Consider the following 22,707-nt stretch of genomic DNA (forward strand, 5'->3'; position numbering starts at 1 on the left):
AAGAAATTCTTTTAATTCAGCTGTGAAGGAGACATTGACATAGCCTCAGGCACACTGCAACATATATAGATCTGCACAAACAGGCTCAGTGATTGAAACTGATAGAAATGCTGAATTCAATTTTTCTTTTATGTTCATTCCAGTTAATTCAGTATCCACTTCCGAATATTCATATGCAGTAAACACCGTCAGATAGTGTCACTGTATGTTTTCTGTCCAGAATTTGTATTTCTTTTCTTGTAATTGTGAATAAGTAAAACGGATGTCATGCCATCTTCTTACCAAGCACAGCCTATGTTCAGGAAACAGGGAAGCGGTAAATGGCATTTTCGGACTCTGGAACTAGCCTCAGTGAAATAAATCATTAATGATTCAGAAATATGGCTTAATTCAGGAGACTTACAGCCTATTGTTGGTATGACTGTGAAGCTTTTTTTTCATACTGTAATTATTTAAACCAGATTTGGTATTGGCAGACAAAGTATTTCAAGAGAAAATGGCAATGTAAGTTTAACATGGACACAAAGATATACACACAGACACACACATACACACACAACGGAACACCGGGTTATAACATAGACTTACTTTGTTTTCACAAGTGAGTCAATCAAAATGAAAGAAAGCAAGAGGCAAAGCCTTCAAGACTCACTTGTGCTTCGCGCTTTATCCAGTAAAGGAATCATGAGGAGAAAAAATAGTAATTAAAAAAATCATTAAAAAGTGTGATGTATTAGATATGAAATAAACTTGGGAAAAAAAAAGAAAGAAAAAAAAAAGGCATATCCCCTCTGCTGCAGAACATCTGACGTCATTCATCATTCGCCTAAATTCAATATTTAAAGCAATGTTGACGTTTTCTTCTTCATGCGATAAATAGACGTCATTATATTGGACATAATAACACTGTTTAAAGCATGTTTTTTGTGTGTTTTAGTATATCTCAATTATTCTTTTCGGCGGTGAAGGAGATATTGCCATCACTTCAATCATATCGCAACACATGGTAGATCTCTAGATCTGCATGAACCAGTCTACAACAGGCTGAGAGAATGATCGATTCAATTTTTCGTTTATGTTCATTCCAGTTAATTAAGTGTCCTCTTCAGAATATTTGTGTGCAGAAAACATGTTGATGGTGACTAATAGTTAGTATCACTCTATGTGTTCTGTCCAGAATTTGTATTTCTTTCCTTTAAATTATGAACAAGAAAAGCAAAGTCATGTTCTCTTCTCACCAATCAGTTCCAGCAACTCACTGGGATGCGTTTTTTTTTTTAATTTTTAAATAGAATTTTCAGATTTCAGAATGAATTTCAACAAAATAAACTGTTGATGATCTGGAAAGGCAGCTTGTTTCGGGAGACTTACAACCTATTATTGGTGTGATTGTGAAGATTTTTTTTCATACTCTGTTCAAGCCAAATTTGGTATTGGCAGACTATTTCCAGAGAAAATGGCAATGTTAAAGTTTACCACAGACACACACACATACACACACACACACAGACAACTGAACACAGGGTTATAACACAGACTCACTTTGTTTACACTAGTGAGTCAAAAATGAGAGAGAAAACTAAGAAAGAGAGGAGGAGGCAACAGCAACTATGATCTTGATGATAATGTAGTTAGCAAAGACGTTCACAATAATGATATTCTTTTGTTCATTTGGTTTTTCCTCTTTGACTGTTAAAAAAAAAAGTCATGTGACAAGCAAAAGATACATTGCAAGTGCTAGTGTGAGTGCCATCACCATCCACGTCTTTGCTGACGTCAGTATCATCATGATTATTGTTGCTAACCCCAGTTTCTCTCTTTTTTTTCTTTCTCACTTTTCTGTAAGATAAGTGTCATAAAAAGTCCAGAAACCAACCCAGATGAAAAAGAAAATGTTTGACTGAAAATTAAGGTGACCTTCCCATGCTGTTTCATACTTTGTGAGAAATATGGGACCCACTCCTCCAACTTTCTCACAATCTCATGTTTTCTTGTAAAGTGAGAGAAAACATGGGGGGTGTAAGGATAAGCGTGTGTTTGTTAAGGTGCAGTTGTTTCATTTTGTCTTTTATAGAACTGATATTTAGACAAGAGTGTTTGTGAAGGTGCAGAAGTTTCTTTTTGTCTATGTATAACTGATATTTAGACAAGTGTGTGTTTAAGAATGGTGCAGTAGTTTCATGTTTTCTTTATAGAACTAATATTTAGACACAGTGAGAGTTTGAGTGCATATCTTTGTATGTGTGTCTGCATGTGTGTGCACATGTGGAAGATGTGTCTTTGTGGCATTGTCTTTGTATTTTCATGATGGAGGACAGGTGGCAGTGAAACAGGGAAAGGAGGGAGTGGCAGTGTATGTTTGGCCAGGTGTGTGTGAGGGGAAGGAGCTGCTTGGATGAACATTGGGAGCTGTGTCAGTGATGGATTCTCTCCTCAGTGTTCCGAATTCAGTCCTCTGTATCAGTGTACCTGGTGGCTGAGTGGTAGAGATTTGTTAACCTGCCAGTCCAGATGTGTTGCAGAAAATTGAGTGTGTACATTAATATTTACAGATAATGTTATCCATGTTAGCATTACCCATCATGCATCAGCTGTGACAGGACATGGACATAGGTTATGTGGAAGAACAGTAGAACATTGTATAAGGGAAGGCAGCACACCAGATACCTTGAAGAGATAGAACAGAACATTGTGTAAGGGAAGGCAGTGCACCAGACTCCTGGAAGAGATAGAACAGAACATTGTGTAAGGGAAGGCAGCACACCAGATACCTGGAAGAGATAGAACATTATGTAAGGGAAGTAGTACATCAGATACATGGAGGAGATAGAACAGAACATTGTGTAAGGGATGGCAGTACACCATATACCTGGAAGAGATAGAACATTGTGAAAAGGAAGGTAGTACACCAGATACATGGAAGAGATAGAATATTGTGGAACAGAACATTGTGTAAGGAAAAGGCAGCACATCAGATACCTGGAAAAGATAGAACATTGTGTAAGGGAAGGCAGTACACCAGATACCTGGAAGAGATAGAATATTGTGTCAGGAAAGGCATTACACCAGATACCTGGAAGAGATAGAACAACATTGTGTAAGGGAAGGCAGCACATCAGACACCTGGAAGAGATAGAACAACATTGTGTAAGGGAAGGCAGCACATCAGACACCTGGAAGATATAGAACAACATTGTGTAAGGGAAGGCAGCACATCAGACACCTGGAAGAGAGAGAACAACATTGTGTAAGGGAAGGCAGCACACCAGACTCAGGAAGAGATAAAACATTGTGTAAGGGAAGGCAGTACACCAGACTCAGGAAGAGATAAAACATTGTGTAAGGGAAGGCAGCACACCAGACTCCTGGAAGAGATAGAACAGAACATTGTGTAAGGGAAGGCAGCACACCAGATTCCTGGAAGAGATAGAATAACATTGTGTAAGGTAAGGCAGTACACCAGACTCCTGGAAGAGATAGAACAGAACATTGTGTAAGGGAAGTCAGTAAACCAGACTCTTGGAAGAGATAGAACATTGTGTAAGGGAAGGCAGTACACCAGACTCCTGGAAGAGATAGAACAGAACATTATGTAAGGGAAGTCAGTACACCAGTCTCCTGGAAGAGATAGAACAACATTGTGTAAGGGAAGGCAGCACACCAGACTCCTGGAAGAGATAGAACAGAACATTGTGTAAGAGAAGTCAGTACACCAGACTCTTGGAAGAGATAGAACAGAACATTGTGTAAGGGAAGGCAGCACACCAGACTCCTGGAAGAGATAGAACAGAACATTGTGTAAGGGAAGGCAGCACACCAGATACCTGGAAGAGATAGAACATTGTGTAAGGGAAGGCAGCGCACCAGATTCCTGGAAGAGATAGAACAACATTGTGTAAGGGAAGGCAGTACATCAGATACCTGGAAGAAATAGAACAGAACATTGTGTAAGGGAAGGCAGTACATCAGACACCTGGAAGGTGTAGAACAACATTGTGTAAGGGAAGGCAGTACACCAGATACCTGGAAGAGAGAGAACAACATTGTGTAAGGGGAGGCAGCAGACCAGACTCTGGAAGTGATAGAACAGAACATTGTGTAAGGGAAGGCAGCACGTCAGATACCTGGAAGAGATAGAACATTGTGTAACGGAAGGCAGTACACCAGATAACTGGAAGAGAGAGAACAACATTGTGTAAGGGAAGGCAGCACACCAGATTCAGGAAGAGATATAACAGAACATTGTGTAAGGGAAGGCAGCACATCAGATACCTGGAAGAGATAGAACATTGTGTAATGGAAGGCAGTACACCAGATACCTGGAAGAGATAGAACATTGTGTAAGGGAAGGCAGTACACCAGATACCTGGAAGGGATAGAACAACATTGTGTAAGGGAAGGCAGTACACCAGATACCTGGAAGAGAGAAAACAACATTGTGTAAGGGAAGGCAGCACACCAGACTCAGGAAGAGATAAAACATTGTGTAAGGGAAGGAAGTACACCAGGCTCTTGGAAGAGATAGAACAGAACATTGTGTAAGGGAAGGAAGTACACCATACTCTTGGAAGAGATAGAACAGAACATTGTGTAAGGGAAGGCAGCACACCAGATACCTGGAAGAGATAGAACAGAACATTGTGTAAGGGAAGGAAGTGCACCAGATTCCTGGAAGAGATAGAACAGAACATTGTGTAAGGGAAGGCAGCACATCAGATACCTGGAAGAGATAGAACATTGTGTAAGGGAAGGCAGTACACCAGATCACCTGGAAGAGATAGAACAGAACATTGTGTAAGGGAATGCAGCACATCAGAGACCTGGATGATATAGAAAAACATTGTGTAAGGGAAGGCAGCGCACCAGACTCCTGGAAGAGATAGAACAGAACATTGTGTAAGAGAAGGCAGCACACCAGACTCCTGGAAGAGATAGAACAGAACATTGTGTAAGGGAAGCCAGCGCACCAGACTCCTGGAAGAGATAGAACAGAACATTGTATATGGGAAGGCAGCACACCAGACTCCTGGAAGAGATAGAACAGAACATTGTGTAAGGAAAGGCAGCACACCAAATACCTGGAAGAGATAGAACATTGTGTAAGGGAAGGCAGCACACCAGACTCTTGGAAGAGATAGAACAGAACATTGTGTAAGGGAAGTCAGTACACCAGACTCCTGGAAGAGTTAGAACAACATTGTGTAAGGGAAGGCAGCACACCAGACTCCTGGAAGAGATAGAACAGAAAATTGTGTAAGGGAAGTCAGTACACCAGACTCCTGGAAGAGATAGAACAGAACATTGTGTAAGGGAAGGCAGCACACCAGATTCCTGGAAGAGATAGAACAGAACATTGTGTAAGGGAAGGCAGCACACCAGATACCTGGAAGAAATAGAACAGAACACTGTGTAAGGGAAGGCAGCACATCAGACACCTGGAAGGTGTAGAACAACATTGTGTAAGGGAAGGCAGTACACCAGATACCTGGAAGAGAGAGAACAACATTGTGTAAGGGAAGGCAGCAGACCAGACTCTGGAAGAGATAAAACATTGTGTAAGAGAAAGTAGTACACCAGACTCCTGGAAGAGATAGAACAGAACATTGTGTAAGGGAAGTCACTACACCAGACTCTTGGAAAAGATAGAACAGAACATTGTGTAAGGGAAGGCAGTACACCAGATTCCTGGAAGAGATAGAACAACATTGTGTACACCAGACTCTGGAAGTGATAGAACAGAACATTGTGTAAGGGAAGGCAGACACATCAGATACCTGGAAGAGATAGAACATTGTGTAAGGGAAGGCAGTACACCAGATAACTGGAAGAGAGAGAACAACATTGTGTAAGGGAAGGCAGCACACCAGATTCAGGAAGAGATAGAACAGAACATTGTGTAAGGGAAGGCAGCACATCAGACACCGGGAAGATATAGAACAACATTGTGTAAGGGAAGGCAGTACACCAGATACCTGGAAGAGAGAGAACAACATTGTGTAAGGGAAGGCAGCACACCAGACTCAGGAAGAGATAAAACATTGTGTAAGGGAAGGAAGTACACCAGACTCTTGGAAGAGATAGAACAGAACATTGTGTAAGGGAAGGAAGTACACCATACTCTTGGAAGAGATAGAACAGAACATTGTGTAAGGGAAGGCAGCACACAAGATACCTGGAAGAGATAGAACATTGTGTAAGGGAAGGCAGCGCACCAGATTCCTGGAAGAGATAGAACAACATTGTGTAAGGGAAGGCAGTACATCAGATACCTGGAAGAAATAGAACAGAACATTGTGTAAGGGAAGGCAGCACATCAGACACCTGGAAGGTATAGAACAACATTGTGTAAGGGAAGGCAGCACATCAGACACCTGGAAGGTATAGAACAACATTGTGTAAGGGAAGGCAGTACACCAGATACCTGGAAGAGAGAGAACAACATTGTGTAAGGGAAGGCAGCACACCAGACTGGGGAAGACATAAAACATTGTGTAAGGGAAAGCAATACACCAGACTCTTGGAAGAGATAGAACAGAACATAGTGTAAGGGAAGTCAGTACACCAGACTCTTGGAAGAGATAGAACAGAACATTGTGTAAGGGAAGTCAGTACACCAGACTCCTGGAAGAGATAGAACAGAACATTGTGTAAGGGAAGGAAGTACACCAGATTCCTGGAAGAGATAGAACAGAACATTGTGTAAGGGAAGGCAGCACACCAGATACCTGGAAGAGATAGAACATTGAGTAAGGGAAGGCAGTACACCAGATACCTGGAAGAGATAGAATATTGTGTAAGGGAAGGCAGTACACCAGATACCTGGAAGAGATAGAACATTGAGTAAGGGAAGGCAGTACACCAGATACCTGGAAGAGATAGATCATTGTGTAAGGGAAGGTAGTACACCAGATACCTGGAAGAGATAGAACATTGTGTAAGGGAAGGCAGTACACCAGATACCTGGAAGAGATAGATCATTGTGTAAGGGAAGGCAGTACACCAGACTCCTGGAAGAGATAGAATAACATTGTGTAAGGTAAGGCAGTACACCAGACTCCTGGAAGAGATAGAACAGAACATTGTGTAAGGGAAGTCAGTACACCAGACTCCTGGAAGAGATAGAACAACATTGTGTAAGGGAAGGCAGCACATCAGACACCTGGAAGATATAGAACAACATTGTGTAAGGGAAGGCAGCACACCAGACTCCTGGAAGAGATAGAACAACATTGTGTAAGGGAAGGCAGCACACCAGACTCCTGGAAGAGATAGAACAGAACATTGTGTAAGGGAAGGAAGTGCACCAGATTCCTGGAAGAGATAGAACAGAACATTGTGTAAGGGAAGGCAGCACATCAGATACCTGGAAGAGATAGAACATTGTGTAAGGGAAGGCAGTACACCAGATCACCTGGAAGAGATAGAACAGAACATTGTGTAAGGGAATGCAGCACATCAGAGACCTGGATGATATAGAAAAACATTGTGTAAGGGAAGGCAGCGCACCAGACTCCTGGAAGAGATAGAACAGAACATTGTGTAAGAGAAGGCAGCACACCAGACTCCTGGAAGAGATAGAACAGAACATTGTGTAAGGGAAGCCAGCGCACCAGACTCCTGGAAGAGATAGAACAGAACATTGTATATGGGAAGGCAGCACACCAGACTCCTGGAAGAGATAGAACAGAACATTGTGTAAGGAAAGGCAGCACACCAAATACCTGGAAGAGATAGAACATTGTGTAAGGGAAGGCAGCACACCAGACTCTTGGAAGAGATAGAACAGAACATTGTGTAAGGGAAGTCAGTACACCAGACTCCTGGAAGAGTTAGAACAACATTGTGTAAGGGAAGGCAGCACACCAGACTCCTGGAAGAGATAGAACAGAAAATTGTGTAAGGGAAGTCAGTACACCAGACTCCTGGAAGAGATAGAACAGAACATTGTGTAAGGGAAGGCAGCACACCAGATTCCTGGAAGAGATAGAACAGAACATTGTGTAAGGGAAGGCAGCACACCAGATACCTGGAAGAGATAGAACATTGTGTAAGGGAAGGCAGCGCACCAGATTCCTGGAAGAGATAGAACAACATTGTGTAAGGGAAGGCAGTACATCAGATACCTGGAAGAAATAGAACAGAACACTGTGTAAGGGAAGGCAGCACATCAGACACCTGGAAGGTGTAGAACAACATTGTGTAAGGGAAGGCAGTACACCAGATACCTGGAAGAGAGAGAACAACATTGTGTAAGGGAAGGCAGCAGACCAGACTCTGGAAGAGATAAAACATTGTGTAAGAGAAAGTAGTACACCAGACTCCTGGAAGAGATAGAACAGAAAATTGTGTAAGGGAAGTCACTACACCAGACTCTTGGAAAAGATAGAACAGAACATTGTGTAAGGGAAGGCAGTACACCAGATTCCTGGAAGAGATAGAACAACATTGTGTACACCAGACTCTGGAAGTGATAGAACAGAACATTGTGTAAGGGAAGGCAGACACATCAGATACCTGGAAGAGATAGAACATTGTGTAAGGGAAGGCAGTACACCAGATAACTGGAAGAGAGAGAACAACATTGTGTAAGGGAAGGCAGCACACCAGATTCAGGAAGAGATAGAACAGAACATTGTGTAAGGGAAGGCAGCACATCAGACACCGGGAAGATATAGAACAACATTGTGTAAGGGAAGGCAGTACACCAGATACCTGGAAGAGAGAGAACAACATTGTGTAAGGGAAGGCAGCACACCAGACTCAGGAAGAGATAAAACATTGTGTAAGGGAAGGAAGTACACCAGACTCTTGGAAGAGATAGAACAGAACATTGTGTAAGGGAAGGAAGTACACCATACTCTTGGAAGAGATAGAACAGAACATTGTGTAAGGGAAGGCAGCACACAAGATACCTGGAAGAGATAGAACATTGTGTAAGGGAAGGCAGCGCACCAGATTCCTGGAAGAGATAGAACAACATTGTGTAAGGGAAGGCAGTACATCAGATACCTGGAAGAAATAGAACAGAACATTGTGTAAGGGAAGGCAGCACATCAGACACCTGGAAGGTATAGAACAACATTGTGTAAGGGAAGGCAGCACATCAGACACCTGGAAGGTATAGAACAACATTGTGTAAGGGAAGGCAGTACACCAGATACCTGGAAGAGAGAGAACAACATTGTGTAAGGGAAGGCAGCACACCAGACTCGGGAAGACATAAAACATTGTGTAAGGGAAAGCAATACACCAGACTCTTGGAAGAGATAGAACAGAACATTGTGTAAGGGAAGTCAGTACACCAGACTCCTGGAAGAGATAGAACAGAACATTGTGTAAGGGAAGGAAGTACACCAGATTCCTGGAAGAGATAGAACAGAACATTGTGTAAGGGAAGGCAGCACACCAGATACCTGGAAGAGATAGAACATTGAGTAAGGGAAGGCAGTACACCAGATACCTGGAAGAGATAGAATATTGTGTAAGGGAAGGCAGTACACCAGATACCTGGAAGAGATAGAACATTGAGTAAGGGAAGGCAGTACACCAGATACCTGGAAGAGATAGATCATTGTGTAAGGGAAGGTAGTACACCAGATACCTGGAAGAGATAGAACATTGTGTAAGGGAAGGCAGTACACCAGATACCTGGAAGAGATAGATCATTGTGTAAGGGAAGGCAGTACACCAGACTCCTGGAAGAGATAGAATAACATTGTGTAAGGTAAGGCAGTACACCAGACTCCTGGAAGAGATAGAACAGAACATTGTGTAAGGGAAGTCAGTACACCAGACTCCTGGAAGAGATAGAACAACATTGTGTAAGGGAAGGCAGCACATCAGACACCTGGAAGATATAGAACAACATTGTGTAAGGGAAGGCAGCACACCAGACTCCTGGAAGAGATAGAACAACATTGTGTAAGGGAAGGCAGCACACCAGACTCCTGGAAGAGATAGAACAGAACATTGTGTAAGGGAAGGCAGCACACCAGATACCTGGAAGCGATTTAAAACAGAATATTGTGTGTGTGCGTATGTATATGCAAGCATGTGCATATTTGTGCATCTATCTGTCTGTCTTATCTGCAGATCCATCACTTAAAACAAAACAAAAATTCTTGTTAAAATTTTTTGATGAATTGTACTCAGGCATAACATGCACAGCATAACTGGAAATTGTGTATGTATGTTTGCATGTATGTGTGCCTAAAGTAGTACAATCTTGTAGCATAAAAACTTTGCATATTACACTGACTGTGTATGTATAGCAGTATTGTGATGACATGACTGCTGACAATCTGTTCAGTTTTTGTTGCTCTGCTGTGCACATAGACATGCTTACCTGTATGTGATTTACTGTGTCTGAAGGTGTTGTGACAGCTTTGGTGACAGGTAAAGTTGTTTTTTTTTGGGGGGACCCACTCTTGCATGCACTCTGTGTGTGTGTGTGTGTGTGTATGTGTGTGTGTGTGTGTGTGTGTGTGTGTGTGCATTTTTCCATTTGTGAGGGGTGTTTGTAGTCCACTAATCCACTTAACAGTTACTCAGTTACGTGCACCATGTTGCTGATCAGCTTTTGCTCTCAAGAAGCTGAGGTAATCTACATGTTGCTCACATCATCTTCACAAAACATGTATGTTCATCACAGAGTTTTGTTGTGTTCTGCAAGTTTTCTGTGATGACACTCTCCCACTGATCAACAAGCCTTTCTCATCACTAACACTGAATGATTATCAGCAGTTGGCTGTGGATTTGTTTTCTTTTAAGTGCAAGGTCTTCAGAGAAGCCCCCCTCAGTCAAATGTTTCGGCCCTTAACTCATTACACTCTAAGAGGACTGGGCCGCACCCAGGTCATGACTCCTGAATCCCCTTTTATTGCCAACTTTTTTTTCCCTGGTCCTCAGCAGGTTCGAACCCACGCCTCCAGGGTGGTCACCATTTCAGGACTGAGTCACCTTTTCTGGCAGACGTTTTAACCACTTAGCCATCATACGCCTAGTTTGAGTAGGGAAATTTATTTATTCCTTATGAAGTTTACTTTCATTCCTCCTTGACCAAATCCAGCTGGAACTCTTCTGCTGCTTCTGCCATTGCCTTGAGAAATCAACAGCTGTTTCGTGAGGCTGTAGGCAGATGCGCTTACAAACCCTCTTGCACCAATCTATATGGTGAGGACTTTGACTTGGAAGCCAGATTCTCTCAGGGTGCTGGACTAGCATACTTCTCGGTCTTGTAGATGTGGGCTTCCTCCATTCTGCTTCGGTATGGCACAGTGAGCTCAATCAGAATCACTTGTTTCATTGCCTTGGAGTGGAGTACTATGTCAGGTCTCATGCCGCTCTTGCTGATGATTTTCGGGTGTTTCTTCCCCTCTGGTAGGTCAGCTGTGCATTCCCAATCTTCGGCACCATCAAGCAGCCCACGTTTCTATGCTTCAGCTGTTTCAGCTGTTCCTGGCCAGACTTTGTTGCCTTCTGCAGAGAGGAACTCTACTGGAACTTCTGGTGGTGTGGGTGCTACTTGGACAGTGCTCACCACGTGTGAGCAGTTTCTTTCAGCACTTGGTTGTGCCTCCATGTGTATCATCCTTGACTCAGTACCGCTTTGCATGAGTTGAGGACATATTCCACTGTTTGTTTGCCAAGGGTCCTCAGCTTTCCCTCATTTCACCAGGTTTGTGAAATGACCAGTCTTCCAGCAGTCTCCACTTCAGTGCTGTACATTGTCTGCTTAGTGAAAAGGAGACAAAATATTTAACTCAAATCATAATCATATTGTGCTAGCTCTTCCAGAATTCACGCAGTTTTCAAAGAAATGTGAAGGAAATAACCAAACAAGACAGAAACAGTCAGTTATGCGCAAGAGAGAGGTCATGTTTTGCTGAATTAAAAGCAGCTGACCAGTCAGGTACTGATCACCCAGCTCAGTGTACAGCGTCATCCCAGTCTGGCATCCAGTGCAGTATTCAGAAGTAGCTTTTGCACCACACATTTCATCACTGTAAATTTCCACTTATTCTGTTACAGTTTCTGAAACTGCTCCAGACTGATTGCATGAAGTATGAAGGCCAGAAATATCCATATATATTTCTGAGAAAATTAGAGGAAGATTTGAATCAACAACAAAAAAACAGAAGAAAAGAATAAAGAGAGAATTTATACCACCGCTGAGTGACTTGGAAAAAACCCAAACTCCACCAAACAGAAAACAGTCCATGGCAATCAATCCATGCAGGAATTACTGCCCTTTCACCAGTCACCTCCTGAAAGGGCAGTTGATGTTTATGTTGGGAAGTCGTTTGCCATTTGTGTGGGTGTGGATGGTGGGGTGCTTTCAGGTGTGTGTGTGTGTGTGCATGAGCACGTGTTGCAGGAATGTGTTTTCTAAAGGACATCATGGGTGGATGGGCGGTTTCTAATGTTCAGTCGTGTGAGTGTATTCTGGCACCTGTTTCTGTGTGTGTGTGTGAGAGAGAGAGAGCGGGTGTGGGGATGAGGTTGTGGTTATGGAGGGGAGAGGAGTGGGTTGGGGAACAAAATGTAAAGTGCTTTCAGCAGTATTTCTGGAAAATTATGAGATATAATAAATGCCCATTATTATGATCATTATTATAAATAACTGATACCATTTGATAGCACTCAAGTGCCTTTTCACTGTAAGTGATGTGCACTGACATCAGTGGTATGCTGTTTATTTATTTATTTTATTTATTAAGACTTATTGCTATAGCGCATATTCTTGAAGCTCTATGCGCTTTACAAAAGCACTAAAAACATTCACTCAAACATCCCCACACAAACATATGCATATAATTTGAAATATAGGCGAGAGAGAAAAATTAAAATAGGTCATGTCAGTTGATTAAATCAAGAAATGCAACAGGTATTTAAAAAAAAGAAAAAAAAAGAAAAAAAAGACAATTGAAATTGAAAGAACACAAGCACGTATACGCATGCATATATACATAGGCACATACATACATACATACATGCATACCTACATACAAACACACAAAACACACAGCGTGCGCGTGCACACACACACGCACACACGCGCGCGCGCGCACGCACTCACACATGCACCAACGAACAGAAGCCGCATACCCAAACACATTACTCACGCACTCACTCAGTGACACACACACATACACGCACCTACAGGCACAATACACACACGAACACAGGTCAACAATCGAATAATGCAAACTACTGCGACATTACATTAATATAAATATATATATATATATATATATATATACATATATATATATATAGAGAGAGAGAGACATACATACATTTATATACATACACACATATACATACATATACACACACATATATATAATAAAATAAAATAAAAGTTCTTGCTAAGCATTTCCCTGAAGAAACACCCTGCATTACACACACAGATCAAAACTAGAATGATGAAGCAAATGTTCAGACACACACATACACACACACACACACACACACACACACACACGAATGACAAACAATTGAAACACACAGGCTACAACATCACATGATAAAGCAATATTCATCAAACATTTCAAGTAAAAACGTATGTACATCATTACATTTAAGATATTAAACCTGAAAATGTAAAAATGTACCTATTGTTAAAAAAAAAAAAAAAAAAAAAAAAACCAACAACAACAAAAAAACTCACACCTCCACCACGTCCACATACACTAGCACACACACACACACACACACACACACACAACTCATCAACAACAACAAAAGCACAACAGATGGACAACTGAGTAAACAAACTACAACATTACTTCATAAAACAGTTCGTGTTAAAAAAAAAATAATAATAATAATAAAATTAAAAAATAAATAAATAAAATAAAATAATAAATAAAAATTAAAAATAATAATAATAATAATAAAAAATCAAAAAAAAAATCACATACATATTTATACATTAGAAAACGCACAACACACACACACGCGTGCGCACACGCACGCACACACACACACGTACCAACTCACCCACCCGCACACCCGCAACACACAGACACAAGCTCGCGCGTGTGGACGTGCAAACACCCGCCACCACCTCTCCCCCCTCGTCCCCCCCCCCCGCTCCCCCTCCCACACACACACAACACAACACAACCACACACCTCTATTTCATTTCAATTTCATACAACATTGTATGACTGTCTGAACAGGTGTGTCTTCAGGGCAGTTTTAAACTGTGAGGGGGTTTCAGAGTAACCATTTGTGAGTGGAAGCTGGTTCCAAACAGTTGTCGCAAAGTGAGAAAAAGATCGCTGTTATGATTGCACTGGGTTAAACTGGCTTCATCAAGATTTTTCAGCGAGTGTGGGTTTGTCATTTTGAGAGTGGTTGAAGATAACAAGCACACAGAAGAGACTCAGTCCTCCATCGTTAAACAGTGTCTTTACAAAGATGTTAAATCTAATGAAATGTTGACTCAAATTAATGTTGATACACATACCATACTGCAGATTTGTGATCCCCTCACTGACAAGCCCCAGTTTGTGAAAGTCTCACCAACACTTAGTTTCAGTTTCAGTTCCTCAAGGAGGTGTCACTGTGTTCGGACAAATCCATGTATGCTTCACCTTACCTAGGCAAATGCCTGACCAGCAGCGTAACCCAATGCGCTCAGTCAGGCCTTGAATGCATGCATTTATATTTGTGTACCAATCAGAGTGGATTTCTTCTACAGAATTTTGCCAGAGGACAACACTCTCTTATCATCTCATCCAAATGACTAAATGCTGAGGTTGATTTTCCAGTCAAACTTAGAAGAGAGGGCGAGAGCAGGAATCAAACCCAGACCTTCACAGACTCTCTGCATTGATAGATGAGCGTCTTAATCATTCTGCCACCAGTACATATTTTGCAGTGTGTCAGTGATCATGATGAGTATGTACACTGTTTGCAGTGTGTCAGCTGATGATAAGTGCTGAGCAAGACTTGGTCAAAGTGGTGCAGCCTTGTGATAACTGTATGGTTACCATTTCTGTGTGTGTGTTTGATATTTGATGTGTCTAGCTCACTGAGATGTGTGTCACATGTGGCTGTTGATGCTTTCAGAACTGTGTGACAAGGTGAAAAATAAAGACCAACAAGAGCTGGAGAAACTGCTACCTGTGCTGCAGAAGCGACTGAACAAAGCAGCACGTGCCTCCACAAAGTGCATCAAAGTGAAAGACTTTGTTCAGGCCTGGTGAGTGACCTCTCTCCTCACAGTGCTTGGAGACTTTGGGGCTGTTGTGACAGTGTCTCTTCTGTCATTCTTTGCCTGCTGTGTTTTTGTTGTTGTTTGTTCGTTTTGTTTTGTTTAATGATTTTACAGTTCATAGGATGTTGAATAAGGTTTCAGTAGCGGAACTGTCTGACACACATTTAAGTGTGTCACAAACTGCAGCATTTATGATGTTGCTTCGACAGAGTATCTCTTAGAAAAAAGAAAAAAAATTTTAACCTCAATTTCTTTCAGAATGAAAGAACATAGAAGCACTAGTTATAACTGATAAAACATGCAGTTGTTTTGAAATTTTGTTCTGTGAAATTTGATTTGTTTGTCATCTGTTTTGGATGGCTTTTGAACAGTTTTCACCTCTAACTGGCCTTTAGTCATTGAAATGAAAAGAGGGAAAGACTGGCCGGCCTTCCCAAATATCTGTTAGACACACTTTAACGAATTCAGAATAATGCTGCCAGACTCATTTGCAGAGCTGCTAAATTTGACCATGTTTCCCCTCTCCTTCAGTCTCTCCAATGGTTGCCTGTTTCTGATCAAGTAGACTGTAAGATATCCACTCTGACTTTTTCTGCAGTCAACGGATCTGGCCCAAAGTATCTTTCTGAACTCCATATCTGTATTCCATTTTGCCAGCTCCGTTCTTTCTCTAATACTCGACTTCTCAGGATACCTCATGTCAGAAGTAAGACCTGTGGACACAGATCGTTTTCTTTTCAATCGCCAAAGACGTGGAATAAGCTTCCTGATAACCTCCATCATTCTGACTCTCTAGCCTCATTCAAATCTGGTCTCAAAACGCACCTTCCCTCAGCAGTGAGTTTGGTTGAGGCAGGTCCACTCCTTTGCATGTGGTGTGCTTGACTTTGTGTTAATACATATGTATGTGTACACATACACATGCATGTGTATGAATGTGTATCTGTGTGTGTTATTTTATCGTGCATGTGAGTTCATTCGTTCTGTTCATTCACTGTAAGTGATATTAGACGAGCATGTGTGAGTTTGTGTGTGTCTGTGTGTACATATGTGTGGAGGACAGCTGCTATGTACAAATGTATGTTAGAATGTATGTATGCATTATGTGTGTGTGTGTGTGTGTGTTTAGTTTGTTAGTCACATTTTGGTGTGTCTACGTAACATTGATATTATATGTTATGTAAACAAAAGTGTTTAGTAAAGCACCTAGAACAGATTTCTGGACATAAGTATTCATTATTATTATTATCATACACCTTTCACTTTGCTGTCAGCCCAACTGGAAGCTAATGTCAATTCATGGTGTGAGCCAAGCGAGCCAGGACTTACATGTGTATACTTTATTTAAAACACACATGCTGATAACAGTGCACTGATACAAACCAATTTTATAGTAGTTGGTTTGTTACGATATCTCTGTTCCAAAGTATGCATGCACACGTGTACACACACACCCATTTACTTGTATATTATAGATTTCCTTTTTGCTGTTATCTGTACAGTTAATGATGTTGAGAGTTGTGTGTACCACAGGTGGGAACAGCCGGCCCAGTTCAGCACCCCATGGGTGACGATGGAGGGGCTGACCTTCCAACAGTGGTTCAACAAATGGAAAATCATCGTCACCAACATCCGACAGCTGGACCTCCACCACTCTACAGCGGGGGGAACCACCAACGTCTGACTGAACACAGTCATCGTGGGAACTTCTCACTGACCTGTGGGCACTTTAGGCTGACTGACCTGCAGGCGCTCCTGACTGACCTGTGGGCACTTTAGGCTGACTGACCTACAGGCGCTCCTGACTGACCTGTGGGCACTTTAGGCTGACTGACCTATAGGCACTCCTGACTGACCTGTGGGCACTTTAGGCTGACTGACCTACAGGCGCTCCTGACTGACCTGTGGGCACTTTAGGCTGACTGACCTATAGGCACTCCTGACTGACCTGTGGGCACTTTAGGCTGACTGACCTATAGGCACTCCTGACTGACCTGTGGGCACTTAAAACTGACTGGCGTATAGGCACTCCTGACTGACCTGTGGGCACATTAGACTGACTGGCCTATAGGCACTCCTGACTGACCTGTGGGCACATTAGACTGACTGGCCTATAGGCACTCCTGACTTGTGGGCACATTAGACTGACTGACCTACAGGCACTCCTGACTGACCTATAGGCACTTTAAGCTGTCTGACCTGTGGGCACTCCTGACTGACCTATTTTAGTATAGGCAAAGGAACTCTCCAAGTTCTTAAAGTCCCCCAAAATGAAGGGAAAAAACCTAAAAAAGTATGCAAAATAAAGTCAAGTCAAAGAAGAGGTTCGCAGTGGCAAGAAAGGAAACATGGCATGGTTTGGCTCTGTACATGAACAGCTCCGTGATCCTTTCAGTAATTCGATAGGGATGACTAAAGTTGAATTTTGCAATCAACTCTTAACTGTCTGCTGTTTGTGTTGGCCATGCCTTTTGCAACTGCCGAAGAGGGGATGTAAGCCTATGATTTCCCATGTTTTCTCTCAATAGCGAGAAATTGTGAGGGGTGCCCCAACAATTTCTCACAATGTTTATTTTTATATAAAAATATTTCCTTTGTCATCGGAGTCAGGTTCATGTCTTTTCCCAACGCAAATCTAAGAGAAAAATGAGAGAGAAACAAGAAATGTGGGCGATGACAATGACGATCATGATAATGATAGTGGCATTGCCGAAGACATCAACAATAGACGGTGAAGTTGACACAGTGCTGGTTTTGAAAAAATGTGTAATTGTATGAGTGAGTGAGTGTGGTTGTGTTTCCTTTTGTGTGTTTACTTGGCTGGTTGATTTGTTATTTTCTTTCACTCCGTTTTTGAAATAACGTTTTCATGTTCTGAGTGTCTTCTATGAAACTGAGAATCCAATTTCTTTGCAATTGTACATGTGAAAGGATGCCGACACAAACAAATGAACAAATGAGCAAGCATGAAATGAAGAACATTCTAAATGAATGTGACAGACAAGGTTGCATCACAACAAATGCTCCCTATGTGAGGATAAAGCATTGTGGAACATTTTTTTCTATCACATTTATGCAGAGAGTTGAATCATTTTGACGTTATTCCCAACATCCCTCGGGAAAGATTTGGTTCAAGTTTTTTTCAGTTCTGTTCTGTTCTGTTTTATTATGTTATATTTTATAATCAGTATAATATCATATATTTCTGTTTGAGTTATGAGTTATTTACATTGCCTTAATTTTGTTGTTTGCTATTGATTCCGATGTTGAATTTAAGGTTGATGCATTGCAGTGATCCATCTTATGTGAAATGCAATAAATAGATGTGTTTCAGTGTCATTACTGTTGATGTCTTCAAGAACACCACTGTCATTATCATTATGTCATTGTTGTCGCACCCCTCTTTCTCTTTTCTTCCCTCTGATTTTTCTCTTAGATTTGCATTGGGATAAGACAAGAACCCAACTCTGATGACAAAGGAAATAATTTTGATTAAAATAAGGGGGAATTCCCATGATTTCTCGCAATTGAGAAAACGTGGGAGGGGAACAACCACAATTTCTCACAATCCCACAATTTCTCTCTTTTTGAAATTTTCTCACTTTGAGAGAAATGGTGGGATTGCAAGAAATTGTGGGTTTACAGGGGAGTTTTTTTTTGTTTGTTTTTTAAACATTGTCCGGATTCTTGAACTACACCTGACGTTTTGTGAGACAGGTAGATATGGACAAAAAAAAAAGACCAGACTATAAAGCAGGTATGAACAATGCCCAGCTGATGTATGTGGGTTTATGGACACATGAATCATTCATAATATTTTTGTTCACCAAATAAAACGTAAATTGCAGCGACGCAATACTTGAAATTGTGGAGTTTGGGTCAGAAATAGAACGTCTGTACTCTCTGGGTACATTTTAACAGGTCATTCTTAACAGTAGAAGGTTGACTGATATAATATGAAGCTCTACAAACCTTGTCTTTGTCAAATAGAATACTTCACTAATAACACTTTTAACAGCATACTGTTTTTGTTGATGACACACATGACAATACAAAAACAGTGCATTTTTTAACCGTACCCTGGCATATTCATACCTTAATTCATTTTTGGCAGACAGGTATATTTGGATGGCACATTGATTAAACAGAGTGAAAAATCCCCACCCCACGCATCGGGGTAAGGGCAGGGTTATGGTCACTTGAAGGACCATTGGTTTCTGTATCAACTTTGAATGAGATATTTTATGGCTGTAACACCAACAGTATGTGTTCAGATACAATACACTGAGGATTATACTGTCCGTTCTACTTCATTTGAAAAGATTCATCCCATTTTATTTCTAACCATTATACAAGGCTGCTTCGATTCATTATTAGCTAAAATCAGATTGTAAATTGCTGTTAATACTCTGTTCTGAGTCATGAGTTTAATGTGTCTTTTCGTGCAGTGTGCCTTTCCATTGGATGAAATAAAAGTTACAATGCCTTGTAGACCATAATATAAAAATATATATATAAAAAATCAGTATTTTCCTCCATCTAGAATAGAAGAAATAATTGTTGTTTGTTTTACTTTTTATCTTATGAAAACCTTTCATCATAATTCTGAAATGTTTGTTGTGCTTTGTTAATGTTTATCAGTCTGCTGCAAAAAACCCTTTTGTCCACAAAATCAGGTAGTCTTCAGGGTCAAGAATAACAGTGGCTTGTTGCCAGCTCTTCTTTTGCTCAGTTTTTGTGTGTGTGTCTGTGGTAGGGAAGTCCCTGACAGCACAGGGGAAACTGCAACAACACTGGATGCCAGAGTAAAAAGAAAACATGTGAGCACCAGTATAACTTTGTGAGAGCTGTGTGGAACACTGGTTCTGGCCACACAAACATCACCTGGAGAAAAATGACAGGTGTGCACTTTGTGAGAGCTGTGTGGAACACTGGTTCTGGCCACACAAACATCACCTGGAGAAAAATGACAGGTGTGCACTTTGTGAGAGCTGTGTGGAACACTGGTTCTGGCCACACAAACATCACCTGGAGAAAAATGACAGGTGTGCACTTTGTGAGAGCTGTGTGGAACACTGGTTCTGGCCACACAAACATCACCTGGAGAAAAATGACAGGTGTGCACTTTGTGAGAGCTGTGTGGAACACTGGTTCTGGCCACACAAACATCACCTGGAGAAAAATGACAGGTGTGCACTTTGTGAGAGCTGTGTGGAACACTGGTTCTGGCCACACAAACATCACCTGGAGAAAAATGACAGGTGTGCACTTTGTGAGAGCTGTGTGGAACATTGGTTCTGGCCACACAAACCTGGATAAAAAATGACAGGTGCGCACAGAAACCCCACCTCAAAATGTAAGCATGTGATTGATTTCACTGTTTCTGCTTCTGTTGTGTACATTACTTGGGCATCAGGTTTATCTGTTGATTAACATACTGTATTTAGTTTAGTTTGTTGATCTCCACTGCACATGGGCTATGATGATTCCAGTTTAGGTTTTGTATACTTATTTTTCTCACTTTCATTCTGTCTTTTCTTTTGCTGTGCCCCACCCAGAGTGTCACATTAGTTCATTTGTTCTTTCAACTTCATAACAGTGTACACACATGTGTAGCCTACAGTTTTTTTTAATCGCTTTGCTTGTGCCATGCAGGGTTTGTACCTTTCTATCATGAAAGATTTTCAATAAATGGACATGGTTTCATTTACCAAATATGATGTACTGCGTGTGTGTGTGTGAATCATGGGGTCTGTGTATGTGGATGAGTGTGTTTGTGTGTGAATTGTGGGAGCAAGGTTGAGTTCTGTTATACAAATGCATGCATGTCTAATTTGTCAGTGGTATTGACCAAATGTGTGTGTGTGTGTGCCAAACAATGCTTTCCATGATGGCAGTGTAGGTGTTGACGTTTGCCTCTGCACACAAGGCAGTCTTCACCCTGTGCAGACTTCAGTCTAAAACAAGGGTCCAAGAGGATATCATCCATGATCTCTTTGCTGATGACTGCACACTCAATGCTATCAACTTACTGAATTGCAAAGAAGTATGGAAGTGTTCACATCGGCCTGTGAGAACTTTGGTCTCACCATCAGCACCAAGAAAACTCCAGAAAGGGAGAAACTACCAGATCAGTGGAAGGTCCAGTCCAATGTCCAGCCTGTGTGTCAGACCCGCTGGCAGACTGACAAGTCAACAGCCCAGAACCGCCTGACATGCGCAGGCCTCACCCAGCAGGGGAGACAGGCCGGATGGCAAGGTCGCCTGACACACAAGCAGGAATCATGCACCCAGCATCCCCTCCCGTAGACATGCTGGGGTTATCTGACCTGGGGTGAGCAAAGGAGACCTACCCCCTGAAAGCTGGGGGAGTGATTGGATGGGAGTATGGTGGGGTGTGAAGTGTTGTATTGGGGAGGGAGCATGGAGGGTGATTTGGACATGAGAGAGTGTGTGTGTTGGGAGGGGGGGTGGGGTGAAGTGGTATTGGGGAGGGAGTATGGGGGGGTGATTAGGACATGAGTGTGTGTGTGTGGGGGGGGGGGGGAGTGGTATTGGGAAGGGAGCATGGGGGGTGATTAGATGGGAGTATTGTGGAGGTGGGCGGGGGAGTGATTAAATGGGAGTATTGTGGGGGTGGGCGGGGGAGTGATTAGATGGGAGTATGGGGGGAGGGGGAGTGATTAAATGGGAGTATTGTGGGGGTGGGCGGGGGAGTGATTAGATGGGAGTATGGGGGGAGGGGGAGTGATTAAATGGGAGTATTGTGGGGGTGGGCGGGGGAGTGATTAGATGGGAGTATGGGGGGAGGGGGAGTGATTAGATGGGAGTATTGTGGGGGTGGGGTAGGGGGAGTGATTAGATGGGAGTATGGGGGGAGGGGGAGTGATTAGATGGGAGTATGGGGGGAGGGGGAGTGATTAGATGGGAGTATGGGGGGAGGGGGAGTGATTAGATGGGAGTATTGTGGGGGAGTGATTAGATGGGAGTATTGTGGGGGTGGGGTAGGGGGAGTGATTAGATGGGAGTATTGTGGGGGTGGGGTAGGGGGAGTGATTAAATGGGAGTATTGTGGGGGTGGGGTAGGGGGAGTGATTAGATGGGAGTATTGTGGGGGTGGGCGGGGGAGTGATTAAATGGGAGTATTGTGGGGGTGGGGTAGGGGGAGTGATTAGATGGGAATATTGTGGTGGTGGGGTAGGGGGAGTGATTAAATGGGAGTATTGTGGGGGTGGGCGGGGGAGTGATTAGATGGGAGTATTGTGGTGGTGGGGTAGGGGGAGTGATTAAATGGGAGTATTGTGGGGGTGGGGTAGGGGGAGTGATTAGATGGGAGTATTGTGGGGGAGGGGGAGTGATTAGATGGGAGTATTGTGGGGGGGGGGGAGGGGGAGTGATTAAATGGGAGTATTGTGGGGGAGGAGGAGGGGGAGTGATTAGATGGGAGTATTGTGCGGGTGGGGTAGGGGGAGTGATTA

At 42.4% G+C, this 22,707-nt stretch overlaps 1 protein-coding gene across 5 annotated transcripts in view; it reads left to right on the forward strand.

Moving 5' to 3' along the window:
• Nucleotides 1–20,254, forward strand: part of LOC143277480 (HAUS augmin-like complex subunit 5) — a 92,151-nt gene extending 71,897 nt beyond the window's left edge. For 4 of the 5 annotated variants that reach the window (XM_076582327.1, XM_076582328.1, XM_076582329.1 and 1 more), the window contains exons 17-19: nucleotides 10,372–10,395; nucleotides 15,082–15,214; nucleotides 16,763–20,254. In XM_076582327.1, coding sequence (XP_076438442.1) covers nucleotides 10,372–10,395; nucleotides 15,082–15,214; nucleotides 16,763–16,913 — 308 coding nt within the window. In that variant the 3' untranslated portion in view covers nucleotides 16,914–20,254. The remainder of the gene's footprint in view (nucleotides 1–10,371; nucleotides 10,396–15,081; nucleotides 15,215–16,762) is intronic. The other variant, XM_076582326.1, reaches the window with a different exon arrangement.
• The last annotated feature ends 2,453 nt before the right edge of the window (nucleotides 20,255–22,707 follow it).

Source organism: Babylonia areolata, chromosome 34, assembly GCF_041734735.1.
Source record: "Babylonia areolata isolate BAREFJ2019XMU chromosome 34, ASM4173473v1, whole genome shotgun sequence".
Classification (NCBI taxonomy): domain Eukaryota; kingdom Metazoa; phylum Mollusca; class Gastropoda; order Neogastropoda; family Buccinidae; genus Babylonia; species Babylonia areolata.